At 35.5% G+C, this 23,684-nt stretch overlaps 4 protein-coding genes, 1 non-coding gene and 1 pseudogene across 5 annotated transcripts; all 6 read right to left on the bottom strand.

The window, feature by feature from the left end:
- Window positions 1–31: 31 nt before the first annotated feature.
- LOC110728375 (acyl-CoA-binding domain-containing protein 1-like) lies at window positions 32–5,013 on the bottom strand. Its single transcript, XM_021908027.1, has 6 exons — window positions 4,067–5,013; window positions 2,648–2,753; window positions 2,385–2,488; window positions 1,596–1,687; window positions 921–1,018; window positions 32–795 (listed from the first exon to the last, which is right to left on the bottom strand). The coding sequence occupies exons 1-6, from the start codon at window positions 4,636–4,638 to the stop codon at window positions 616–618; spliced, it is 1,152 nt and encodes a 383-aa protein (XP_021763719.1). The 5' UTR covers window positions 4,639–5,013; the 3' UTR covers window positions 32–615.
- Window positions 5,014–6,796: 1,783 nt separating this feature from the next.
- LOC110728385 lies at window positions 6,797–8,783 on the bottom strand (annotated as a pseudogene).
- Window positions 8,784–11,179: 2,396 nt separating this feature from the next.
- Window positions 11,180–11,250, bottom strand: TRNAG-CCC. The gene has a single exon. It is a non-coding gene; the product is annotated as a tRNA-Gly (tRNA).
- Window positions 11,251–11,909: 659 nt separating this feature from the next.
- On the bottom strand, window positions 11,910–15,489 carry LOC110728367 (thylakoid lumenal 17.4 kDa protein, chloroplastic-like). Its single transcript, XM_021908016.1, has 4 exons — window positions 15,299–15,489; window positions 14,002–14,123; window positions 12,783–13,029; window positions 11,910–12,465 (listed from the first exon to the last, which is right to left on the bottom strand). The coding sequence occupies exons 1-4, from the start codon at window positions 15,414–15,416 to the stop codon at window positions 12,242–12,244; spliced, it is 711 nt and encodes a 236-aa protein (XP_021763708.1). The 5' UTR covers window positions 15,417–15,489; the 3' UTR covers window positions 11,910–12,241.
- A 1,056-nt stretch (window positions 15,490–16,545) lies between these two features.
- On the bottom strand, window positions 16,546–17,377 carry LOC110726279 (DPH4 homolog). Its single transcript, XM_021905734.1, has 2 exons — window positions 16,820–17,377; window positions 16,546–16,701 (listed from the first exon to the last, which is right to left on the bottom strand). Exons 1-2 carry the CDS (start codon window positions 17,375–17,377, stop codon window positions 16,546–16,548), a joined length of 714 nt encoding a protein of 237 aa, XP_021761426.1.
- A 945-nt stretch (window positions 17,378–18,322) lies between these two features.
- On the bottom strand, window positions 18,323–20,930 carry LOC110728360 (shewanella-like protein phosphatase 2). Its single transcript, XM_021908009.1, has 2 exons — window positions 20,774–20,930; window positions 18,323–19,788 (listed from the first exon to the last, which is right to left on the bottom strand). Exon 2 carries the CDS (start codon window positions 19,763–19,765, stop codon window positions 18,578–18,580), a length of 1,188 nt encoding a protein of 395 aa, XP_021763701.1. The 5' UTR covers window positions 19,766–19,788; window positions 20,774–20,930; the 3' UTR covers window positions 18,323–18,577.
- Window positions 20,931–23,684: the final 2,754 nt, after the last annotated feature.

Raw genomic sequence — 23,684 nt, 5'->3', positions numbered from 1 at the left:
ATCTTAAATTTAGAAATAAAGAGAAAAAAAAGAAGCTAAAAGTACTAATTTAATAAGTTGAGTAATTGAGATACCCTTTTGGAATTCAAGTATTGAATTACAACTTTCCTCAAAAAAAAAAAAAAAAAAAAAACATATTGAATTACAACTAGAACATAGGGACTACATAATTCATATTCATCGAATCAATTAAAATAATGGACTCCAGTTAAGTTGGAATGCCAGAAACAGAGGACTTGAGTTTAACCAATATAGACAAGAACTTGTGTCCATGATGGCAGCGTTGGTGGATGTAACTGTGTACTTGGTTTAGATGGATTCAAGTTCACTAATCAGAATGCAAACATCTCCTAGCAGCACAAGGAATGCCAAATTACTTACAACAGATTATAGACATTTAAATTTGCAAATACAAAGTTTAATGTTCTTCAGATATTGCAGACGAAGAATAATTTTACCACTTGAAACGGCATATAATATTTAACCTATATCAACACATCTTCAGGACAAAACAGGAACATGATTGATAATACGAAGCATGTACAAATCCACATGAAAGTTCCTAACCGAATTAATTAGCAGTAGTGGGAGTGTAGGACAACCAAAAAAAACCCATTACTCAACCACTTTATCAGTTGCTCGCATCCAAGGCCAATTCTTCTCGCAGAGCTCACTTGGGGATGCACCGTCATTATCTTTTATGTCAACATCAGCATTATGCTTCACAAGGTATTCAGCAATAGCTTCTCTATCACAAACAACAGCATAATGTAATGCGGTTTGTCCTTCATTGTCCTGCAATAGTAATTGATAGTTATAGCGTGATTAATATAACCAGTAGCTGCTCAAATATGAAAATACTAGATCCCCAAACAGACAAAAACAGGATAAAGCAAATGGAACAATATTTGGAACATTACCTTAGCATTTATATCTGCATCCTTGCTATAGAGCAAGTCTATGACAGGAAGATGACCACGATCAACTGCCCAATGCAATGGAGTCCGGCCTTCACTATCTGGAGAAAGGAATAATGTATAAAATGTTCTCACACAAATGACTAGAGGAAAATAGTCCTGCAATAAATCATGCCAGCTCTATTCACATATGCATTGGGCTCAAAATAACAAGTAAATTGGAATATATTAACCACATTTGCCTATTTGATTGGGTTTACTTTTTCCCACCATCTCCAAGGATAAGAAGAGTACATTTTTTTTGATAATTTTTTTTTGATAAAATATGGTTCCCTTGCTTTGAATAGTTTCCAATGTATCTACAAGCCTGGTCCAACTAAAAGTTCCCATACAGACAACTTCATTCCATTGCTTAAATTAAGAATGAAAAAGTTTAACTCCATCCCTGTCAGACCTCACCAATATAGATCACTACAATATCGTTCATAAAACCTGCTTGTCCAATTTTTATATTTTATTCTTAAAGACTCTGTTCTAGTCATCCAGATCTACAAAATCAATAGGTTCACATTAATCACATATAATTCTTGCGTGCAGAGATATGTGAATTTACATATATCCTTCAGTGGTTGTTTTAAATATAGTTTAAGATTACATAGATAGACTTAGAGCGCAAACCTTTTGAATTTGGTGAAATGCCATTCTCGATGCATTTAAGCAAATTCTCTACATCACCTTCTCTAGCAAAGGCATGTATAGCATCCATTTTCCTAAAAAAGAAATAACAGCATGACACAACATAAGAAACCACCGTCCATTGTTGCCCATTTCCCATATAGATACTCAAAAAATTACACTGAATACCTTCAACACTAAAAAAAAGGATTTCCAGACCTAAGCATTGATGAAAAGACATAGCACCAAACATGTCCATGCATGAGAAAGGATGGGCCATTCAGTGACTGGAACAGCTTTTATGTCAGATGTCTTAAATCCATACAATTTTATTTCAAATGTCTGAAATGTCTATTGGAGTCTGTCTGTGAAATCGTTTAACGTCAAACCAGACAGACTCCAACAGACATTGACAATGTATTCAAGTATACTAGTAATGACGTTTCTTTTAAGATGGAAACAACCTAAAAATAATAATGCTTAGCTTTACATTTCACAAGTATGTGACACATTATGTATATAATTATGCCATTTAACATGTTATTCAGCCCAGCAAGTACTTAAATAATTTCATGACATAAACAGGACCAGTTGTTGGACAGAAGGCATTGCAATTTTCCAGCAGAAGAATGATATAGATTATAGCTAAGATATCACAGCACATTGAAAAGCATACTGACCAAACATAATCCGCACACACACCACCCCCCCCCCCCAAAAAAAAAAAAAAAAAAAAACATAAACAAAAAATTCAATACTTGTATATAAGTTTCATAGTTCTGGCAAACTTACATTTCAACTCCAGAATCCTCCTCATGAATGAAGCTGCTGAAAACTGGTCCCATAGGTCCTTTTGGATCTGAACTATGCTCCTCGGCATCTCCATTTTTGGTTTTCTGTCAACATGGTTGAAGGAAGAAAAAAGGAACTTATAAATTGGAACCAAAAGTCATCAGCAATAGCCAGACCAAATATAATTTGCTATTGTTTAATGGGGTTGGTGTTGTCTGGGGAGGGGGGGGGGGGGGGGTTGCCTTCTAAAAGTATAATCTCACCTCTGCTCCACCACTTGCCCAAGAAGGAAATAACTCTGTCACAATATCAACATACTTCTGCATTGCATCCTCAGGAGGCATAGCACCCATTTTCTGCCACGCATTCCTATATCATATCCCAAAACAAATTATAGTTAGTTGGGAGAGTTTCTCATGATCATGAGGTCAGCTCTAGGTCATCATATTCTCCTAATTTCATTATTCTTAACTTTACTGTGATGGATGAGTTAGAGACTCATGTTCACCAAGAGTTATATAGAGAAGATTGCTAAATTTGATATTTTGATCATCATACTGCAATGCCTTGATCCCTACCCCAACACACACAACAAACACAAGAGAACAAGAAATGTGTCTACTTTACTTTCAACTCCATTACTTTTACACTAGCACAGAACCAATCATGAAAATGTGTCTATTTCTTGAAAAACTCCCTTTCCATGTCTAGTATGCCTAAAATGTATGAGGTTAGAGTGAGTGATCATAGCACCCACTTCTCCGTACATTTTTACAAGCAGCACGCCAACTACAGGGAGCCATTCTACTCCACATAAGACTAACATTTTCAGAAATCAACAAAGTATGTAATGCATAAGGCTTCCATGAATGATTAGGGCATCAACTTCACCAGAACAAAACAATATAGAACACATCAAGGCAACATCTTTAAGATAGAAAAAGACATCCCTCACTTCAGGTATTGTTTATAATGCTTAATTGATCTTAATCAAAAGGTCCACAAAGGCAAAACCTATTTTTTTTTTTCAACTCGGTAATGTTACCCGAATTGACAATAAAATAATCCTCAAACAAGCTACAAGAATGTTTCTTAAAATTAAATAATGACATAACGTACTAGCCATATTGATTATTTGGTCATACTTCAATCAAAATAGGAAATCCTCTTCATCAGACTTTCGATAAGATACTAAACCAAAGTTTCTTATCACATTCCAAAATCAATCTCCATCACCAACTATTCATTAAAGACCCCTTTAGTATAATTTAATTCAACTTCCACTTTAGTAAATTCCTCTCACAATAACACAAATCAAGCCTCCTACCACCCAACACTTTCTTTTTGTCAAATCATAATCCAACAGCATACCATCTCCATCCAGAAACAATAATCACAGATACTATACTTCAATATCTAAAAAAACACTGTCCCTCATTTAAAGAAGTGTTAATATATGATTGAATTTTCTCGAAATATGCCTCTAGTTATGTTTTTGGATATGGTAAAGCGTAAGATCTAATCAACAATCACATCGGTTCTTGGTGAAGCCATGCCATATAAGGGGTTAGTATGTCAATGTGACAATCAACAAATCATAGCCAAATCATACCACCAAGAAACAAGAACCTATACATATTAAACCACAAATAAACAAACAGTATTGACAGAAGTAACAATACCACTTGGCTCGAGCCGTCAACTTAAAAGCCGGTGGCAGCGGGGCGCTGCAGGGACCTTCAGTGGCAATCTTATACAAACCATAAAGCTGAAGTTGAGCATCATTCCCCACTTTCTGAGCCATAATTTTATCAGCAGCAGACGCCGCTACGAAGGCGGTAGCAGCACTAAAGGCCTCATCAAGCTCAGTACTCTCCACACCTTCCCAATCATCATCATCAGAATCAACATCTTCCAAAAACACATCACCAGCAGTCACACTCCCTTTCTCCGCCAAAACCGACGCATTATCATCACTAATTCTCGACGCAATCTCACTCAATTCTCCCTCAGATACCGTCGAATCAGGCTCCGATTGAACCGACGCTTTCCGAACATGGCGCGCATTCGACGGCGCAGGTGCAGCCGCAGCTACAGAGTCAGCATCAGCATCAACGTCGGCGTCAGGTGCGCGAGAAATCGAGAGATTTTCATCACGAAATGCAGTAACAAACGAGATCAACTTCGCAAGCAAGAAAGAGAAGATTAATCCAATGATTACCGATTGTAAGAGCTGCTGCCAATCGCCTCCCATTTTTCTGTAACTCTAACCCTAAACTTCAAACCCTAAAAAGCTCAAAAGTTGGGGAAAAATGGCGGTGATTGAGATTGAATCGAAATCGCAAAACCCTAATCTGCTACAAAATTTGATGGAATTTTTGATTAATCGATTATTTAAACGGTGATCGAAGAAATAGAGAGAGAAAAGATTCGGAAGAAGATTGAAGAGAGAGAAAGAAGTGAGAGAAAGAAAGGAGGTGTCAAAGAAGGAAGATAGAGAAAAGTGCAGAAATGAGATGAGGACGATGAGCTTGTACCACGTTTTTTTAATTTTAATAATTTGTCAAATGTGAAATGTAACAAATGTTAGATATTGTTGTGTCACCTCTTTAATTAATCCGTAACATAATCCAAGGAGAAGAAAACGTTTGTATTTTTTTTCAATTTTCTTGAATCAAGCCAAAAATGAAAGACCTAATAATTTCTTTGTCCTTTGCACTTTTGTAGCTAGGATTAATTTGGATTCATGATTGTCATGCAATCTTGCTTGCACCACCGTTGTTAGTTTGGGTGTGAAATTTTGGCCCAAACATCATAGTGGCGTTGCCATAAGTGATATACTACACAATTATTGCATGCATATTTAGAGGTGGAACGGATGTTAACCACTCTTTATACTGTATTTCTGTTGGCATAAATGAACTATGCGGTATAGGTTAGAAGATGGAAAATTGCACATCAATGTTGATGCCATTAGATTTGGGTTGGGGAATTAAACATTTGTGTGAGAGTAGTTATTTGAGATTAGGAAGGGCAAGTAGAGCAAATTGTTCCTAAGTGTAGCACGTTATGGATAGTAGAATTGCATAGGCAAAGATTGTTGTTCTTGGTTTTTACTTGGTTCTACGATATTATGAAAAATCAATCTTAATGGAAAGTGATAACATGACCATTGATAGTAGCTAGGCTAGGCTAAAGTTATTGATGGCTCGTATCTAGGGGTTATAGTTATTTGAGAGTGGAAAGAATGATGTTTTGTGTGAAAATTTTCTTTTTATGTTGTTGTATATAAGTATGTTTTTTTTTTGCATATGTTATGATCACCATAACCTGATTAAGTATTTTAATTTAACAGCCGTCCTTGGGTATGGAGTGCTCTTAAGTATTACCATCAAGGATCTAATACCTTCTTATTTTTTATCATGGTTTTTTTTTGACAACTATTGCCCCGTGACTTTCCCCAATGATTAGTCATCAATTTATTAGGTGCTAATATGATTGATAATTAATCAATTTTATAGGAGAGTTGCATTCTATTACAAAGATCAATATATTTTGATCTTTTGAGTGATTATGCATATACATGAACAAGTGATTTTATTACTTTTGGCCTTTTGGACTACAAGTTATATTTATCAATTAATTTTGTTGCGTTTTATTTTTCACTCTTACAATATTGTTTTGAATGCGACTTTAGATTTTCAATCTAGTTATAAACTTTTTTGAGCCAAAACAAAGTTGTCAAAGAAGTCAAACTCATCATGCATAACCAATGTATGAAAATTTCTAAAAGTGTATGACAGCCTAATAGAACATATAAAAATCGTGTCTTTTTTATCATGATTTATGTTTGAAAGTACTTTAAGGTATACAAGTTGTACGTCTTTATCAATTATTTTCAAAATGAGAAGGCTAATTAGATTTTTGTTAAAGGGCGAGATTCTCTAACAGAAAAAGGCTAGCTTAGCCAATCAACCAAAATGCAAAGGCAAAATGGGCTAGAAGGCGTAGCATAAAAGTTGTAGAAAAATTCAAAGTTTGAAAGATAAAAAAAAAAATGTAAATATGGGTGCACTTTATCCGTTTATAGAATGTAGGTGGTGGTCCTAAGGAATAGTTGGGATGAGAATATGAGATGAAGGTAACTTTTATTTTTCACTACTTTGTCAAACTAAACTTGCAAAATATATGTGGTCTAAGAGTTTTGAATCACAACCTACATGTGCAACATAAATCTTATGTAACCACAATCTTATCCAATCATTCAACCAAGATACAATTACAAGATAATTTAAACAAATATTAACTCTTATATTTAGGGATGGACATTGCACACAAACTAAAAACATCACTTATATGACAATTTGGAATACAAAATCAAATTTGAGTTGCAAACAACATAACTGTTTTGTTGTGTTTATTATTATTGCTTGTTGAAGCATGTTAATGAGCCGAGCTCAAGTTGAGAATATTAATCCTAAAACTTACTCCATAATAGAAGTTGCTTGGTTATTGTTAGCAATTACAAATGCCCATAAAGTCTAACATATGCTAAAACATAATTATAGATAATTAATTCTACATAATTATACTCTGTACCTCATTGGATGTGTAGTTGTGTACTTCGGTGGTAGATAAACAAAAGCGTACAATTTTATGTCTTAGAAACGTTTCGTTCCATGATTTCCATCTAGTCATTTCTCAATTCTTGAATCTTGAACAATTTTCCTAAAGCAAAGGGATAAGGTTCAAAATTAAGGTCATCCAAGTTTCAACTTAAGTGAATTATAAATTTATAAATGCTACTCGTAGTTCATATACTTTGTAATCCATACCATTTATTTCTCTGATTTAATAAGAATGTATAAGAAAGATTATACAAACATACCTGGATTGGTAGAGGCAATTGCTGTAGACAATGTGTCCAAAATTGCAATAGTAGCATGACTGCATGAGCCAGAATAATGTTGGGCCTGTTAGCTGGCTTAGCCCACTAGCTTAATCGTTGTTCCTTGACTTCTGTAGCACATCTCTTGAGAACAGCCCAAGCCCAAGATCTCATTGGGCTCAATGGCCCAATATATGAGTTTCATTTGCTTCAACCCAAGCCATGTCACGTAGCTTTCACAAGAAGTAATCAACTTAGAAGCCAACCTGTAATGGTGATGATCATGAAGAAGCATATGAAACCATTGGGAGGAGCACTATATGCCTTATTGGGCCGTAGGAGCCCAATATCGTAGATGGGCACGAAATTGGGGCTAAACAGCCCAAAGTGCCTTTCGTAGGCTGGGCCCATCTTCAAATTTTCATCGAATAATGCAAAAAGGTACGTCTCAAAGGTCCGGTTTGGCATTAGTGGGGTCCCCAAACCGGATCTGACGTGGCGTACTACGTTGCCATTGTATGTGGCAGCACTTCGTAGGTCCACGCCAGCATGGTCTAACTCCCCTTGGGATGGCCAACCAGTTTCGGCTATCACAATATCCACGTCATCATATCCAAATTTCTTCATGGCACAAAAAATAGCATCAAGTTGTGCATCAAACATTTAGTGTAGTTCTTACCTGTATATTCATCAAGTACCCCTGAATTAGGCCCAAACAATGCATAATTTAGGTCGATTTCATTAGAATCAATATCAAAAAAGGGATACGGGTTCACCATAAAGGGTGAACCAATATCCCTTAAAAAGCTTAATAACGACCAAAGAACATGCACATCGTATCCTAGCCTGAACCTCCCCGTTGAGGGAGGATTTGAGCTAGAAAGTATCCCAAGAGAATGAGGCGTCGAAACTTGAACTTTACGCTCCAAGGACTCTACAACGAGGGCGGTGTAGAGGGTCTCCATTGCAGGGACAAGGTTGGTAATGAGGAGTTTATTAGTTGTTGCCAACACCTCATTGCCTACCAAAATACACTTAATGTTAGTAGAACGTATGTGTGAAGAAATGTTAGTCTTAACTCTTAACCCACTCTTGAGCAAATGTGAAATTAGTAAACAGAGGAATCATAACATTTGGGATTGTAACAGTTATGTTAACCCCTGTATGTGCAAAGGCTTGAAGAATATCAGGGTTTGCATCGAAGATTCTAACACGATTGATGTATGTCGAGTTAACAAGGAATTTCGCGACTTCTTCTGGTGGTGGAAGATTGTCTGCATTCACTCCATAATTGACTCCAATGTTTGATTCAACTCCTACATAATACCAACACATAAGAACGTGTTAGAAACCGTACAAATTGTAACTAAACTGATACTAATGATTGATTGTGTGGAGAGAGTAGTTAAGATTCGCGCTTACCTAAGATTCGGATGATCAAGGGAACAATAACATAGATTAGTGTTTTTGAGGCCATGATCATGTCAAGTTTTGCTTGTTTGCTAACTGTTGCAGGGTATGACTTTAGCTTGTTACGAAGTACTTAGTTTAGCAGAAATGTCTAATAAGAGAATAAGTATCACAATGGATTAATGAAAGATACTTATCTTTGTTGGTGAGTTTTATGACCATGATGCAATTAGCTAGCTTGTGCATTGCGTAAAGTGTATTTGACACCACATCTTAATTCATAATTGTTCTATTATTATTATTATTATTATATGGAGTATGATTCAAGCTTTTCTTTACAAATGAAGGTGATCTATATCAACCGGATCAAAATGTTACGTACTTCACATACATAATTTGTTTTGGCAACAATATACCCATTTTTGTAGTCCGTGGAAAATCCAGCTAAATATCATGGACGATGTCTCTATATAGTTTGTTGAGTCATTTCACCAGGCCAAGATCTTGTCTTATCACATCTACAAAGAAGCTAATAGCGCAACAGATTATGATACAGCGGCGTTAGGACATATTTGTCAAACCCATCAAGAAAAGTACTTATATATTTTCTTTGATAGTAAAATTTTAAAATTTCTCTTAATAAAGTATGGTAATTCTCCCCTAATAACCTTGGTATAATTTATCAAAAAAAGTTGGAAAATTTATTGAAGGGAATTTGAAGAATGTTTCAAGATTAGGACACAAGTTATGGGATCCGTATTTATAATTATTAAAGTCTCAAAGAATCAACTCAATTTTTTATTTATTTTTTTTTGAATGAATGAATGACTTTGTTAATTCAAAAAAAAAAAAAAAAGTCAATTAAAAGATTAATATGATGGTTGAAGGCTAGGTGGTTTACTATCTTTTCAATCACGCCCCCTTATATGAAAAGTTTTTGGGATTGAAATGTTGATACAGCATGAGCCTCCCCATACTCATCGTTAAATATTCTACTTGAAGGTAGGGATCAGGGATAGATGATCTGAACTTGTTACCTTCTTGTCACGCTGGCTCTTGATATTATGTTGAGTGGCTGAGCGCTAAAGCATTTTTGTTGTTGATTTGGGAAGTTTTATCTCTAAAGGGAAAAAGTTCATTACCTATATATGATGCTTTAATCATATTTAAATGCAGCTTTAATTATATTTATTGTTTGTATAGTAACCTAGGAGTATTGTGTGGTGTTCTATATTGTGGTGGGTGAATTACATGGTGTTTAGTACTTTAATACGTGGGAGCTGCCAGTCCAAGGAGTAATTCTAAACTAACACCCAAATTACATACTCAACAAACTAACTCCCTTCCCTTCTACATCATCAAACTTTCCCAAACTGACTTTCAATTGTGAACATTACTATCACGTTCCTCCCATCCCTACCTTGGACCAACAAACCCGACTTTTGGCAAGGGTATTTTCGTCATTTTATCTCTTTGTAATGTTTCTTGCTCAAATGAGTATTCCAATCACTTCAGCAAGAAGGCTAGGTATAAATTAGAAAATTGTTGTTTTTAATTACTAAATTTTTTTATTGTATTTTACAACGGTATTTTGAAAATTGAAAAATTGTTCATTTATTAAAAGAAAACCGCCTTTTCTTATTACGATTTTTGGAAAATGCTGATGATTGATTGAAATGCTCATTTGAGTAAGCAATATTATGACAAGAGGCTAATTTCAAGTTTGTGATATACCTCCTTTATGATTGATCTATACCCTTCGCAGGTAAATTCATCAAATCTGTTCTTTTCGATTTCGATTTATTCTGCATATGTTAATTTAAATACCTATGATTAATAATTTTGAATAGTTCATCCATAAAGTTTTTGTACACAATTATCTTGTCAATCAAGTTAAACATACCTATCAATGTCTCCTCCGAGATTTAGAAACTCGCTCGTAGTATTAATGTCTCCTCCGAGATTTATTACATACTCGTAATATATAAATACATGCTTATGTTGATCTGACAAAATTACGCCAATCCAAAAATTTCTTGATGCTATCAATATTATATTGTACGGAGTAAAAGCCTAATAATTGATTGTGAGAGGGTGATATGTAATTTGATAAGCACTTTAAAAGGGTCAATTTTTTTTGGTGCACTTTTACTTATTTTTAATATCATACACGTATTAAATTGTTGAGATTTCTGCCTCAACTAGTCGAAGTATTGAATAAAAAGGATCATATTATGAGTTTCTTGCTATAGAACGTTACTCTTTAAACCTTTTAAATTTTAATCATAAGTTTCTAGATCATGAACTGATGTTATATTGTGTAGTAGAAAAATAAATTTAATGAACTAATGAGCCTTATGATTTTGTGAAGAAGGAATAAATATCATCCAATCCAAGAAATTAAATAGGGAAGAAAAAAAAAAAAAGGATAGAATATGAAGTTTATTAAAAAAAAAATAAAAAATGAAAATAAAAAAAAAATAAAAAACAAATAATATGCGCATCCGGGGAATCGAACCCCGGTCAGTACCGTGGGAGGGTACTATGATACCACTACACTAGATGCGCTTATTGATTAAATGGTACATTTATTTTTAGATAACTGTTAACATCATATCAAGTACATGCAGGTAATAAGGTCAATGACAACATTCATCACCCATCAATGTATTACTTCATTGACTTACTTTCATCGGTGCATATATGACATGGTGCATGCGACGTACCATTTTCTTTACAAAGCCCCCAATATCGAATCACAACCGTACCATTTAAATTTAAAACGATCGTGCAAATTTAAGATTATGATAAATGCATTGAAAAATCCAATGAAAATACATTTGAAAAGCTACTCAATTTTACTTTGTGTAATCCGATTCCTAACAAATCGATACTAAAATTTTAATTTTCTTTTCTCACTGGTTAAGAGTTCTTTCTAAGAAAATAGAAAAATTCATGAGACCCATGACATGCTCCTCCCAATATACCAAGAATTTGTCCCCAAATTAGATTCCATAAATATAACAATTCAAATGTCATTTTGAGGTCCAATGAAAACTAGATTTGAGACTTATCCCATTGTACTTGTACAGTCCAACTCCTAACTACTTGACCCTTAAACCTTATTCCTTTTCTTTCTTCTGTTTTCTGATGAGAGACCGACAGACAATACTCGATACAAGGACAGTAAAAACTGTAAATAACAGACAGCTATACACATGAGAAACTCAAGTAATTGGTGGTTATGAATCTTATGATTTGTATAAAATGATAGGTACAACAGTACAATTGTACAAGTAACATAACTCATACTAAAAAGACTAACAAACCAACAAATTGGTGCACTGTGTTGATGAAAAGGCAGCATAAGAAAAAGAGAGAATTATGAACTTGTTCATTCTATCAGTATTAAGCGCATCACTATTTTACATAACAATACTTGTAAACCTTTAGCTGTCGGTTACGATCTCTTTCCCTTCTTCACTCTCAGTTTGACACTGTGAGTCACAAAAAAAGTTGTTGAAAAGAGAACTGGGTTCGGATAGATAGGTAGGACGGTTCATCTGCACCCAAGTTCAGCTCTTCCTTCCTCACTGATAGATTTATTAGTACAGATCTTTTGAAGATCAATGTAGCCGATAATAGTGTCCTCAAATACAGCACCGTCTAGTTTGGCCTCATCAAAAGTGGAACCTGATAACACGGTATTCTTAAACACAGCTCCTTGTAGATCGGCCTTCCCAAAATTAACACGATCTATAACTGCATTTGTGAAATCAGTACCTGCATAAAAATCAATTTTCCACTGTAAGTCAGAAAGCAAGAAATAAACTTTACGCAACATTACTAATATTTGATTAATAAGCAAATAGTCCCTTCTGTTCCTAAAACAAGTTAGCATCTTCGATTCAGCAATGTACCTCAACGAAATAAGGACTATGTTTTTAACAAGATATTTCTTTTTATTCACTCATTAATCTCCGTGCAAAAATAGATGTTACAAAACTTTTAGGAACGGATGGAGTAATCAGCTTCAAGATGGTCAAACAATGATTAGATCTGATCAGTAGAAGAGATCAAGAGAAAATGGAGTATTATACCTTTGAAACTAGCTCCTACAGCATAAGCCTTGGACATGACTACTTCTGTCATGTCAGCACCATCAAACTTAGCATCTGACATGAGAGCAGCTGTTAGAGATTTTCCCTTCAGTTGAGACTTTTCATTTGTGTAGTCACAAAAGCGAAGATCCAATGGTTTGTCATATACACCATTTGCTTGACCAATAGTATTACCGACGAATGCACGCTCACAACGGTCAGGGTCTGTTGACAGTGGAGGAAGTCTCTGCAAGGAAGAATTATGTACTAATTAGGAACAGAGAAAATCAACTAGCAATCCTCTAAATTAACATTAGAGTTTATAGAAAGTATGCTTCTTTTGAGGAAATTCATCTAAGCAGCTGAAACATGATGCATATTACAGAGAAAACAGTTGAATTGAGCAATCCTATTCTGTTCTACAGCTGATTCAATATCACCCCACCTAAAAGGAAAAGTTAGTTACGAGCTATGTATATAATAAGTTGAATTTGGAAGTATTAATAAGTATGCTTATCAACATATGACGGAGCCTCTAAACTGAGCTTTCAATGACAGATTGATAACATAATATGCTGCACAACTGACATGAGAGGGCTATATAGTCTAAATTATGAAACATAAGATTCAAAATCAATCCATAACAGCTTGAACTTTTCAAAGTTACCTAGTAGGCTATTAACTATATAGTTTAGAGTTTTAAGTTATGAAATGTAAACTTAAAGACCAATATAGCAGCTTGACAGCTTATAAGATGACCTAAACTCTACAAGTAAACGTGAATTATCAAAGGTTTGAATTAAAGATAGGGAGGAAGGGAGGAGTGTTGGGGAGGGGGGGGGGTTTCTTTTTCTTTTTCTTTTTTGAGCCCTGAGAGAATGGAGATGCAGACGATCAAACTTAAAATGAGAACATGAGAAGTCAATATGCTGAGATGTGACTTTAATCATGACAATCATGAAATGTCGAGTCCTAAGCAGTAAGCACAAGATAGATCATCTACATAAGGTGCCAACTGCCAAATGCCAATACCCCTATTTTTCAATTAATGAACTCTAATAAACCATAAAACACTTCATTTGGACAATGTCAAGCAGCAGAGTGTAGAGCAGTAGGCGTATCTAGAAAACTATGAATCATGAAAACAGAATTCTAATTCATAAGTTGTTTCAAATGAAGGCATCTTCAATTGATACTGAAACAATGGCAAATTTCTAACCTGGTTAGCAGCTATTACAGGCGAGACAGCTGTGACAGCCCACGTGGCTAGGAGGCCACATGCCACATTCCTAAGTTCTTTGAATTGAGATGAATTTTCTTTCTGAGATCCATTTCCAACAGCTGCACCAAAAAAGAAAGCATTTATGAGTTCATTTAACTTTAGAGTTAGCGCAAAAAAATGAAGAATAAGAAAACAACAAAGCACAAGCATCCTGCAAACTGTTTAAGACTCTGAAATGGCTTAGGGAATGAAATGAACGATATGTTCAATGATGCAAAATAGTATTGATGTATCGTCAAGAAGCATACAAAACGCTATAATCCACTTCTATTTAACTGATTCAAGGCATTTGTTGGATTGGTGTAAGGTGAAAGAAATGTCTATCAACTGACTTACCAATGTTACTTGATGGATCGAACTGTACAGATAGAGTGTCAAACGGTTTCCTTTAATTACAATTCAAGGAGTTTTTACCCGCTGTGAGTCAATTATGTTGGTATTTTGGTGAACATACTAACTTAAACAAAGGTATTGATAGCTTGTTCGACCATCTCAATTTAAACATCTCTGTCTTACAAAGATAGAGATATACCAAGAAGTAGACTTCACCAGAGCATACGCAATACCCTTCAAAATGCAACTTTCATTTTGCTTGGATATTACAAGTTTATAACACTTTTTTTTTTTGACGGGAGGATATTATAACAATTAGTAAAACAGTTTTGCATCAATATTTATCTCAACATTTGTCACTGTCTTCACAAGAATCACCTGTCCTAGTTTAAAAGTATGATTGCTATGGTAATTAATAAGAAGGGTTAGATGTACTCTACTTCACCCAATATATAGTAGAGACGCAGTTGTCAAGTGATCTAAGCTCAATCGCAACTAGTGTTAGATGTATGCAATGATTGTTTAACATAAATTGTCGCATTGTCCCAACTCATTGTAAATAAGCATCTAAACATGAATTACCAACACAACAAAACCTTGTAACATCCCATTATAAACAAAATTACATAAGGCAACAACATGATCAATCAAAACAAGTCAAGAAAAGCACGTTATATTCAAAATTGATAACCAAAAGAAAAAGAAATGACTTGTCCCTTAAAATTAGAAGAGATGCTTGATTTTTCGAGAGCATAGAGAGCGCGCCACTAAAGCGGGCCAAAAGAGACACTTTAAACACTTGCAAATAAGCTAGAGATAAGAAATTCAAGCTCAACCAATACAACAACTAAAGCAACAAAACAATAGGACATATAAAGAGAGAGTGAGAGATTGTGCGTACCAGAGCAGGAAATTGGGAAAGAAAGATGAAGTTTACGTGCAGAAAAAAGATGGCGTTTGGCAGAAGAATTATTCAAAGAGATGGCATTTGGGTGAATGGAAATGCCAATGCTAGCCATTTTTCAAATGATGAATAAACAATGTCAATTCCATTTCCTATCTTTTTCTCTCCCTTCTTCCTCCCTTGTTGGGTGAGCTTATCTTCTTACGTGGCACTCGTACTTTTTTTTTTTTTTTTTTTTAACTTTTAGTATTTTTCCCCTCCCTCTAGAAATTGGTAATAATACTCTGTAGCAGTAGGGATGGCAATTCAGTCCGAATCCGACCCTACTCCGCCTCGTTCCGAAGGAAAAAATTCGCTCCGAGTCCGAGAAAAAAGTAATCTGAGTCTAAATTCGTTAAAATAATCTGTCTCCGAGTCGGAGGAGGGTCGGAGTCGGATTCTACAAAAAATCCGACTCCGAGATAATCTAACCCGTAATCTGACTCCAACTCTGATTTATATATAATTTTTAAATTTTTGTAATTTTTTTGGGGTTATGTACTTATGTGTAATTTTATACTTTAATTGTGGAGTATGTAGAGTGGGTTGCAAAGGCCCAAATAGCCCAATTTCTCAAAGTAAATTAAATAACCGAAAAAAACTCGAAGTCGGATCGAATCGGAGTTAGAGGTCGGATATTGAAGCCGGAGTCGGAGTCAGAGTCGGATTCGGAGTCAGATTTAACCTCCGACTTCCTGTAGGGTCGGAGTCAGGTTTAGCATAATCCGCTCCATGTCCAACCCTTTGCCATCCCTACATCGTGGGTTAGATATGGATATTATCATAATGATGATATTTTCCTGATTTAAATATTGGTATTTCATTTCCAATTCTTTTATTTACAATTCATACTAACAAACTTCAAGAACTTTTTTTTATTTTTATTTTTACTTCGAAGTACATAATTTTAAACTAAAGATATTAATATATACAAACACGTATATAAAAGACCGCACAAAATGCAAGTTGATATCCGAAATACGAAAATGCTATAATATCAAACACGAAATTTTGGTAATAATAAACACGATTTTTTTTAAAAGAAAAGAACCTAGAAGGCTAAAAACATCCATAAAACAATCAAACTAGTTCCCTAACCTGGGAATATAGGCCCATATTTCAGGGGATTTTACGTTATTACGGAGTACTCATATAACCAAGAAAACAGGACCCAAACTTAAGAGATGGTAGCTCAGACTTCAAATTCACCATAGATCACACAGTTGATCGATTTTTCTGGCCACTGCAATACCCATAGTGAAAGTTCCTCTAGCACCATCCACCCCATAAGAGATTGATTTAACAAATGAGAGAATTCTGGTAAAGAATGAGACATTGCTGACCACAAGCCTTTTGCTGTGCTGAAGGACGAAAACATCAGTTCATTACATTTGGGGCACTTACACAAACATTCATCAAAAGAAAATTTGGAGAGCTTGGGGCCAACCAACAAGGGTTATGCAGCTTCTATAGCTTTACTTTACTATTGGTATTGATCAATAAGCGGATTTTCAGAGAACATGAACTGCAGGGAAGAATCACACAACCTGGCAAACCCTCAACTGTCCGAACAGAAACCTCATCCTCAGGATCCTTACACAGCATATAACCCATTTCTTCCAACTCAGGCCAACTAATTATAAAAAAATCACCACATCGACATTGATAACAGAAATCCAATTCTTCCCCATTATCCTCAACCATCATGTCGTCCAAAGCAACATCTTCCGCAACTAATTCATCACATCTCAAACTTCTTAGCTTGTCATCATAGAGAGCACGTGATCGCAAATCCCCAAGGGTTTCCCAAGCCTTTTGGACTTTCATGAATTTATCATCTACATCGTCAACTGATTTTGGCATTTCAGATGATTTACACAGTTTATCAGGGTGGGACTGGAGTAGGGCTAACCTATAGCTTTGGCGGATCTCATCAAAGCTTGCGTCCTCCCTTACATGAAGGATATCATAGTATGTTTCCAAGGTGGACTGCACATGAAGAGTCATGCTCGGAGGCAAATCCCTATGACAAGGCATTGCAGAACTCTATTAGCCCAAACAAGGGAAAAGAAGGCTGCGATCACAGCAATCTATAAGACATGGAGAAAACTTGGCTCGCCCTACGAAATAAAAATAAGCCAATAAGATACTCAACAAAGAAGGATGGGATTATAGAGGTATTATAGAAGAGTATTGAGAAATTCAATATAAAAATGCAACAAAAAAGTCCCAGTGTTTGCTCCCAAAATGCAACATTTATACGTTTAAAGTTCAGGGTAGCTAACATAAAAAAAAGAAGCCCAATTATATAAGTTGGACTCACCTAGCCTTCTGTCTCCTGTCCGACAAACAACAAGTTCCACAGAAAATGAATTACTTAGGAAGTTAAAAAATCCATTGAAGTGAGACAGCCAAATAACATAATTTGTCGTCTTCTATGGTAATAGTTCCCATGAAATCAAACACACAACAAAGATCTAAAATAACGCCTATAATTGTAAACACCAAAATAAAAAGGAAACATAAGATAATGTCAATACCATAATAATCTGGTATTCAACATAAAAGCTTGAGACTACATTCGCAACTCAAATCAAATTTTAAATGTACACTCATCAGTCCCATATGCTCCACTAATAGCACTAGCTAAATCCTAAACATATGAAGATGTACTGGAGAATACATCTGTGGCAATCTTAAAAGATCAATAAGCGAAACCATGACCCCTAAATGACATGGATGGCTGAAACCACTAATCTTGGATCATAGCATGTGTAATCAAATTAAGGATTACATCATACCCAGAGCAAAAGAACCTCATTCATAGCATTGCACACAACAATAGATAAGATGAATCACAAATATTTTTTTCAAGAGAATGAAGTGATTTGCTGGAAGAAACAATTTTACACGGATTCTTGAGCCTGCCAAGTATGAAGATATATACAGCAAAGTAAAATAATAGGTCAATGAGACACTGAGTTAGCAACTGCTCCTTACTTTGAGCATTTTGTGCTTGTATTAAGCACCAAATATTATTCGAACAGAAAAAATAGTGTTCACTAACAGTATTTCAATATGCATAATTGCATCCAAATAATCTGCCCTATCAAGCAACACAGACTTCCACAGAGCAAAAATAGTTCTCCAAAATCATAATCAAAACCATCCTCTTATATTTGCTTTCAATCATCATCCACAAGAAATGATATGCAACTCTTTGAGATCATATAAAAATCAAGCTTTAACTTGAAATTGCTTGCGTCTATCGTCCTCAAGCAACACACCAAGCCCTGCTCTCCCACCAATTCTCACAACTCTAGCACCATCACTATCCTGATAAGCAGGATTAGCTGTCAAAACTCGTGCCTCTGAATTCTTAGCAATCTCCAAAACCTCGGGCAATCCATTAATACAACCCTTTGACATACCCACGTCAATCCTGATTGCCTTGCCCTCACAAGCACCATTGATCCCTTTCCCTTGAATGGTATGCCCCATGATCATCCTCTTCGCTCCAGGGATTGTAGTAAGAACATGCTCAAGTGCTTCACAATCGCAACTCTCCGCTAATTCATGCGAAAACCTCCTCAACCAAACGACTGAGTTCCTCCCCCTCCCAATATCTCTCCATAAGTCTCCTCTGACCCCATTAATCCAATCCCTAACCTCCTTATTAATTCTCTCTAATCCATAATTCACATGATTTGCCAACAAACCCCCATGAACAAACACACTCTCTCCCATCACCAAAACTGTCACATTATTCGCTAAAAATCGAGTGCTCAATGGCCCATTTGGCTGCAATGCTGCAATTCTAGCCCTAAATCCCTCATGAAACTCCTTCCTAATACCCTTAAATTCAACAGGGACACCACGAAATGGATCTTTCGGCAGATCCACATTTCCAGAAAATAGTGCTTTCATTGAATTACCAACATTGTACCAAAAGGCCCAATTCGAAAATTCTTTCAACGAATCAGCTGTAATAAATCTAAAATCACCATCAATGTTCATAATTTCATGGTTCCCATTCATCGTAATAATCTTCCCACCAGATTTATCTGCTTGTCGTTTTAATCTCTCAAGAAAGTATAGGATCTTAATTTCATCACTTCCACGGTCAAGGACATCGCCAATTTGCACAACAGTAGAGGAGCCCCCGGACCAATTCCCTGTAGCATCAATTATTCCGGAAAGAAGGAGAGATTCCTTGCATTTCTCGAAATCCCCATGGATATCACCAACGGCAATGAGGCGGTCCGGTGAAGGGTTGAAGGTGGGTAATGGCGTATTAGGGTCAGAATTTGAAGGGGAGGGAGGAAGAAAGAGGCCACTAACAGAGAAATCGACAAAGGTGTCAACGAAGGAGGAGAAAAGGTTTGGAAGGTTTTTACAGGTTAGGGTGTCACTTTCTCCTGCCATAGTTGTTTTCTATGATGATTGATCTGTAAAAAAGGGTAAATGACGAAGTTCAGGGTTTTCATTTCATAATCACATAAACTATCAATTATAATTAAGCGTGCCAATCTAAGGTTAATTAGTCACTATTTGCATCAACTTAAGGACAAGTAAACGACCTAAAGAAGCTGTGATGACTAAAATAGATGTATATTTAGTCAAAAAAATAAATAAAAATAAAAGGGGACTTATTTGTAATGGACCATAACAGATAAATGTATAAATCGATCAAATTTAAAAAGGGTAGAAATACCCTTGTCGAGTAGCATCACATAGAATCATAGATAATTGTTGAAAAGTAAATCATATGACACGGGTTGTTTACTTCTCGTACACTAGAATATATAATTCTTAGTTTGTATCCATTTAGGAGAAACTATGGATAGCTGAAAAAGACCATAGATAAAGAGGAGCTTCCAGCTATCTATCCAAGTATACTTTTCCAAACAATTTCCTCATTACATCAAAACCTAACAAACTACATAATCTACACGTCTCCGAGGCCACCTTAAAGAAACTTTCAAGAATGTTCGAACTAAGTCTTTGGTCACCTATCCAAATCCCAAAGACAACTAGCAAGACTGCAACACAAACTCGATTTTTTCCACCATTATAGAGACATCTTTGAGGTCACTGCTATAGTACTTAGTCCTGATCATCATCTAAGCATATTTTGAAACATGTCCAAGCAAATTTCATAGTTCAATCCTAACATTAAAGGGTTCTGCAATCATTAGGAACCAACTTTGAATCAATCATCAAATAATTAGGGATACTTGATTCAATAATCAATTAGAGCCATATTTCCTTTTCTAACAGCATAATCTCTGGTTATGATCTTACATAATCATAGTAATTAGAACCAATAGTTCAGATTTTCTAACCCTAAACTTACTACACTGACAATTAGATTAAAGTAAACCCTAGATTGTGAAATTGATATGATAATTACGAAAAAAAACAAGAACTTACCTCAGAAGATGCTTCAATGGAGAACGTCAACTGCGCTTCAATGGAGAACGACAACAGAGAGATAATTTTCTTAATGAGTTATTAGCAATTACAGCAATTCAATGTGTTGGAGGCCTTGGAGCCCCATTATAAGCCCTGATTCGCCCTCATTTATAAATGGGTCAGATGACTCAGATCCGTTCAATTCATGAATAGGACGGGTCTTTATATAGTAGTCCAATTATAAATTCGATTTTTTTTTTTTTGAGGAAATTATAAATTCGATTTGGAATAAATAAATCTCACTATAAAATATCAATTGTACGGTTATTTTTATATTTCATTTTGTAATATCTTAATATCTAATTTTTTTTTGCTATACTAATTTTCTTCCATAAATTTAAGGTAATTTTTTTTCCCCCCTCAAGATTTTAAATTATTTGATTAATTTTACTCTCAAACACTGACATGATGGAACACGGGAAGATAATTGGAATTGGCTTAGGAACATTCACCCTTAAGAAGACAATCAATTTTGATTTTGACTTTTGATTTATTTAAACGATGAGAAAATTGGAAAGCTCTGCCCTCATCTTTTGTTAAGGTAAATTTTGCTGCTCATACTATGCAAGGGATTGGAGTGGGCTTGGGAGTGGTTATTAGGGATGATCAGGGTGCCCTCTTCGTTGCTGCGGCTTAGAGGCTGAAGGTGGATTGGACAGCTGAGATGGCGGAAGCTGGGGCTGCAAGATATGGAGTGGAATTGGCGAGAAAATTGGGATATGATAAGGTGGTGCTGGAAGGCGACGCTTTGAATGTGATTCTCACTATCGAAACAAAACCTGATGGAGTTGCACCGATCTTCCTTCTTTACAATGACATTTGGAGTGTTTGCAATTCTTTTTCGTCTTTTAAATGTAATCATGTGAAAAGAGCAGGAAACACGGTTGCTAGGTGGGAAATCGATGATAATATGGAGCGTATTTGTATGATTTCTTTCCCCCAAAGCCTACAAACTTTGGCGGGTCTTGATTTTGTTTGATAAAATTCCAGCTTTTTCTCTCAATATATACATAAAGAGAGAGGAGACAAGATCAAATGTAAATTAACTCATACAAAATCTTTTATTCGATCCACAAAAAGACCCTTTACGAGTAAGAGGAATCAGAGGCAAAAGCAATGAAATTGACTTACTCTTTAGAGTAAGGTAATTCACTTACTTGGAAGTTGAAACAAGTATGAAGACGAAAGTCAAATTACTTTTTTTAAAGTAAGGCAGTTAGTACGATACAACAAAATCAAATTCTAAGTACCCAAATTTAGATCAATGTATGTGCTTGTTTTTCGTATTTCATTTATGTAGTTAGTAATATACGGAGTAATGAGCATTAATCATCAAAATAAGGGAAAAAAAACACCCCTTGGGTGCTCCATGCACCCGGTGTATATAGAAATCTACCAATTCAATCTAAATTAGTGTCAAATTGAAGTTTTAGTCATAGATAAACGATTTACATTTGGATTGAGTCATTCATGCCAAATTGCCAATGAATTATCTTCTCCTTTCGCAACTAACGAGTTATCAAAAAAAGAAAAATATGCACTCGAGTGTGTGTGTGTGTATATATATATATATATGTTCAATATTACTTAGGCCTTGTTTAGTTCAACTTATTTTTACTTATTTCAGAAAATATAAGTTTAGATTAGATCAGATCAGAAAAAATAAGTTCAGATCAGATTATCGTTTTATGCGCAATTTTTTATCGCTAAATATCTTTAATTTCGTTATGAAAAAAATTATGAAAATTACATATTAATCAAATACACATTATTACGAATCTAACAAGATCTCACTTGATATATTTTTTCCTTATAAATTATCGTTCACTTAAGGTTAAAGTTTGGTCAAATCAGACCACACCAAACCAGACCAGATCAGATAAGTTCAGATAAACAAAAACAAGGTGAACTAAATAGGGCCTTAGTATCAGTTCAAGGTTTAGTCTTAAAAAAACGTTTTACATTTGGATTGAGTCATTCACGTCCATCGATTATTAAATACGAAAATATCTTGTACCCTCCAAATACCTTTTCCGAGATTTCTAACAGTATCAATCGAAGAAGAGCCCAAACCCCAAACTCAATAATAACAATTCTATAAAACAAAGAGCCCAAAATCAAAACCAATTAGCCGACTCACTAGTAGTAATAATGTTGAAATTGTCCTTATCCCTTAAAAAATCTCACTTAAAAACTAATCAAACCTTCCTTAATTCTCAATAACAATTCCAAATTTCCTCTCTCTGACCTTTTCCCCTTCAATTTCTCCGATTTCCACTCTATCTCTTCTTCAAATCCCTAATTTCCCCAATTCCCAAATTTCCCCCTAACCCTAAATCCTTTGACCTTCGAATTTCTTCAACATTCATCAATGGAGGAAAACACCGCCATAACCACCACCACCACTCCCACCGGAAAGCTCTTCATGGTGGCCAACTACGTCGGCGCTAGCGTCGTCTCCGCCTTCTTCACCTCCCTCGAACGATGCTCCTGCATCAATCTCAGCACCTCCGACAACGACGATGAAGAAGATGCCATGGATCGCGGCTTAATCTTCAACCATTCTACTCGCCATGATGATCCTCGCTTCGCTCTTCCTGCTCCTCGTTCCGCCATTAATGCTTCATCTAACCCTTCTCCCTCCGTTGATTCGCTTCCCGTTTGATCTCCGCCGTTGATTTGAGATCTTACATGGCGGTTAGGGGAGATGAGATGAGGTGAGGTCGGGTCTGGTGAGGTGAGGTGAAGGTCGTGTTCGTCATGTTTGTATGTAGTTCTTTCTTTCCCCTTTTGTTTTACAATGTTGAAGGTGTGATGTTGAAGAAAGAATTCGATTAATTTTCTTTTTTTTAAGAGTTATGCCTTGTGA

The sequence above is a fragment of the Chenopodium quinoa genome, unplaced genomic scaffold (genome assembly GCF_001683475.1).
Source record: "Chenopodium quinoa cultivar QQ74 unplaced genomic scaffold, ASM168347v1, whole genome shotgun sequence".
Lineage (NCBI taxonomy): Eukaryota > Viridiplantae > Streptophyta > Magnoliopsida > Caryophyllales > Amaranthaceae > Chenopodium > Chenopodium quinoa.
Note: the sequence above shows the minus strand (reverse complement) of the source record. Positions and strands in the feature narration are given on the sequence as shown.

Bases quoted from the DNA above. Each gene is read 5' to 3' on its own strand.
- LOC110728367 (XM_021908016.1), bottom strand. From the start codon at position 15,416: ATGGCTAGCATTGGCATTTCCATTCACCCAAATGCCATCTCTTTGAAT. The intron at 14,124-15,298 runs GTACGCACAATC...TTTTTGGTGCAG, and splicing joins TTTCCCAATTTCCTGCTCTG to CTGTTGGAAATGGATCTCAG. The intron at 13,030-14,001 runs GTTAGAAATTTG...TCTTCCTTGCAG, and splicing joins CTGTAATAGCTGCTAACCAG to AGACTTCCTCCACTGTCAAC.
- LOC110728375 (XM_021908027.1), bottom strand. From the start codon at position 4,638: ATGGGAGGCGATTGGCAGCAGCTCTTACAATCGGTAATCATTGGATTA. The intron at 2,754-4,066 runs GTATTGTTACTT...GATATGATATAG, and splicing joins TTGACGGCTCGAGCCAAGTG to GAATGCGTGGCAGAAAATGG. The intron at 1,688-2,384 runs GTAAGTTTGCCA...TTTCTTTTTTAG, and splicing joins GAGGATTCTGGAGTTGAAAT to GAAAATGGATGCTATACATG.
- LOC110726279 (XM_021905734.1), bottom strand. From the start codon at position 17,377: ATGCCTTGTCATAGGGATTTGCCTCCGAGCATGACTCTTCATGTGCAG. The intron at 16,702-16,819 runs GTAAAGCTATAG...TTCGTCCTTCAG, and splicing joins TGATCAATACCAATAGTAAA to CACAGCAAAAGGCTTGTGGT.
- LOC110728360 (XM_021908009.1), bottom strand. From the start codon at position 19,765: ATGGCAGGAGAAAGTGACACCCTAACCTGTAAAAACCTTCCAAACCTT.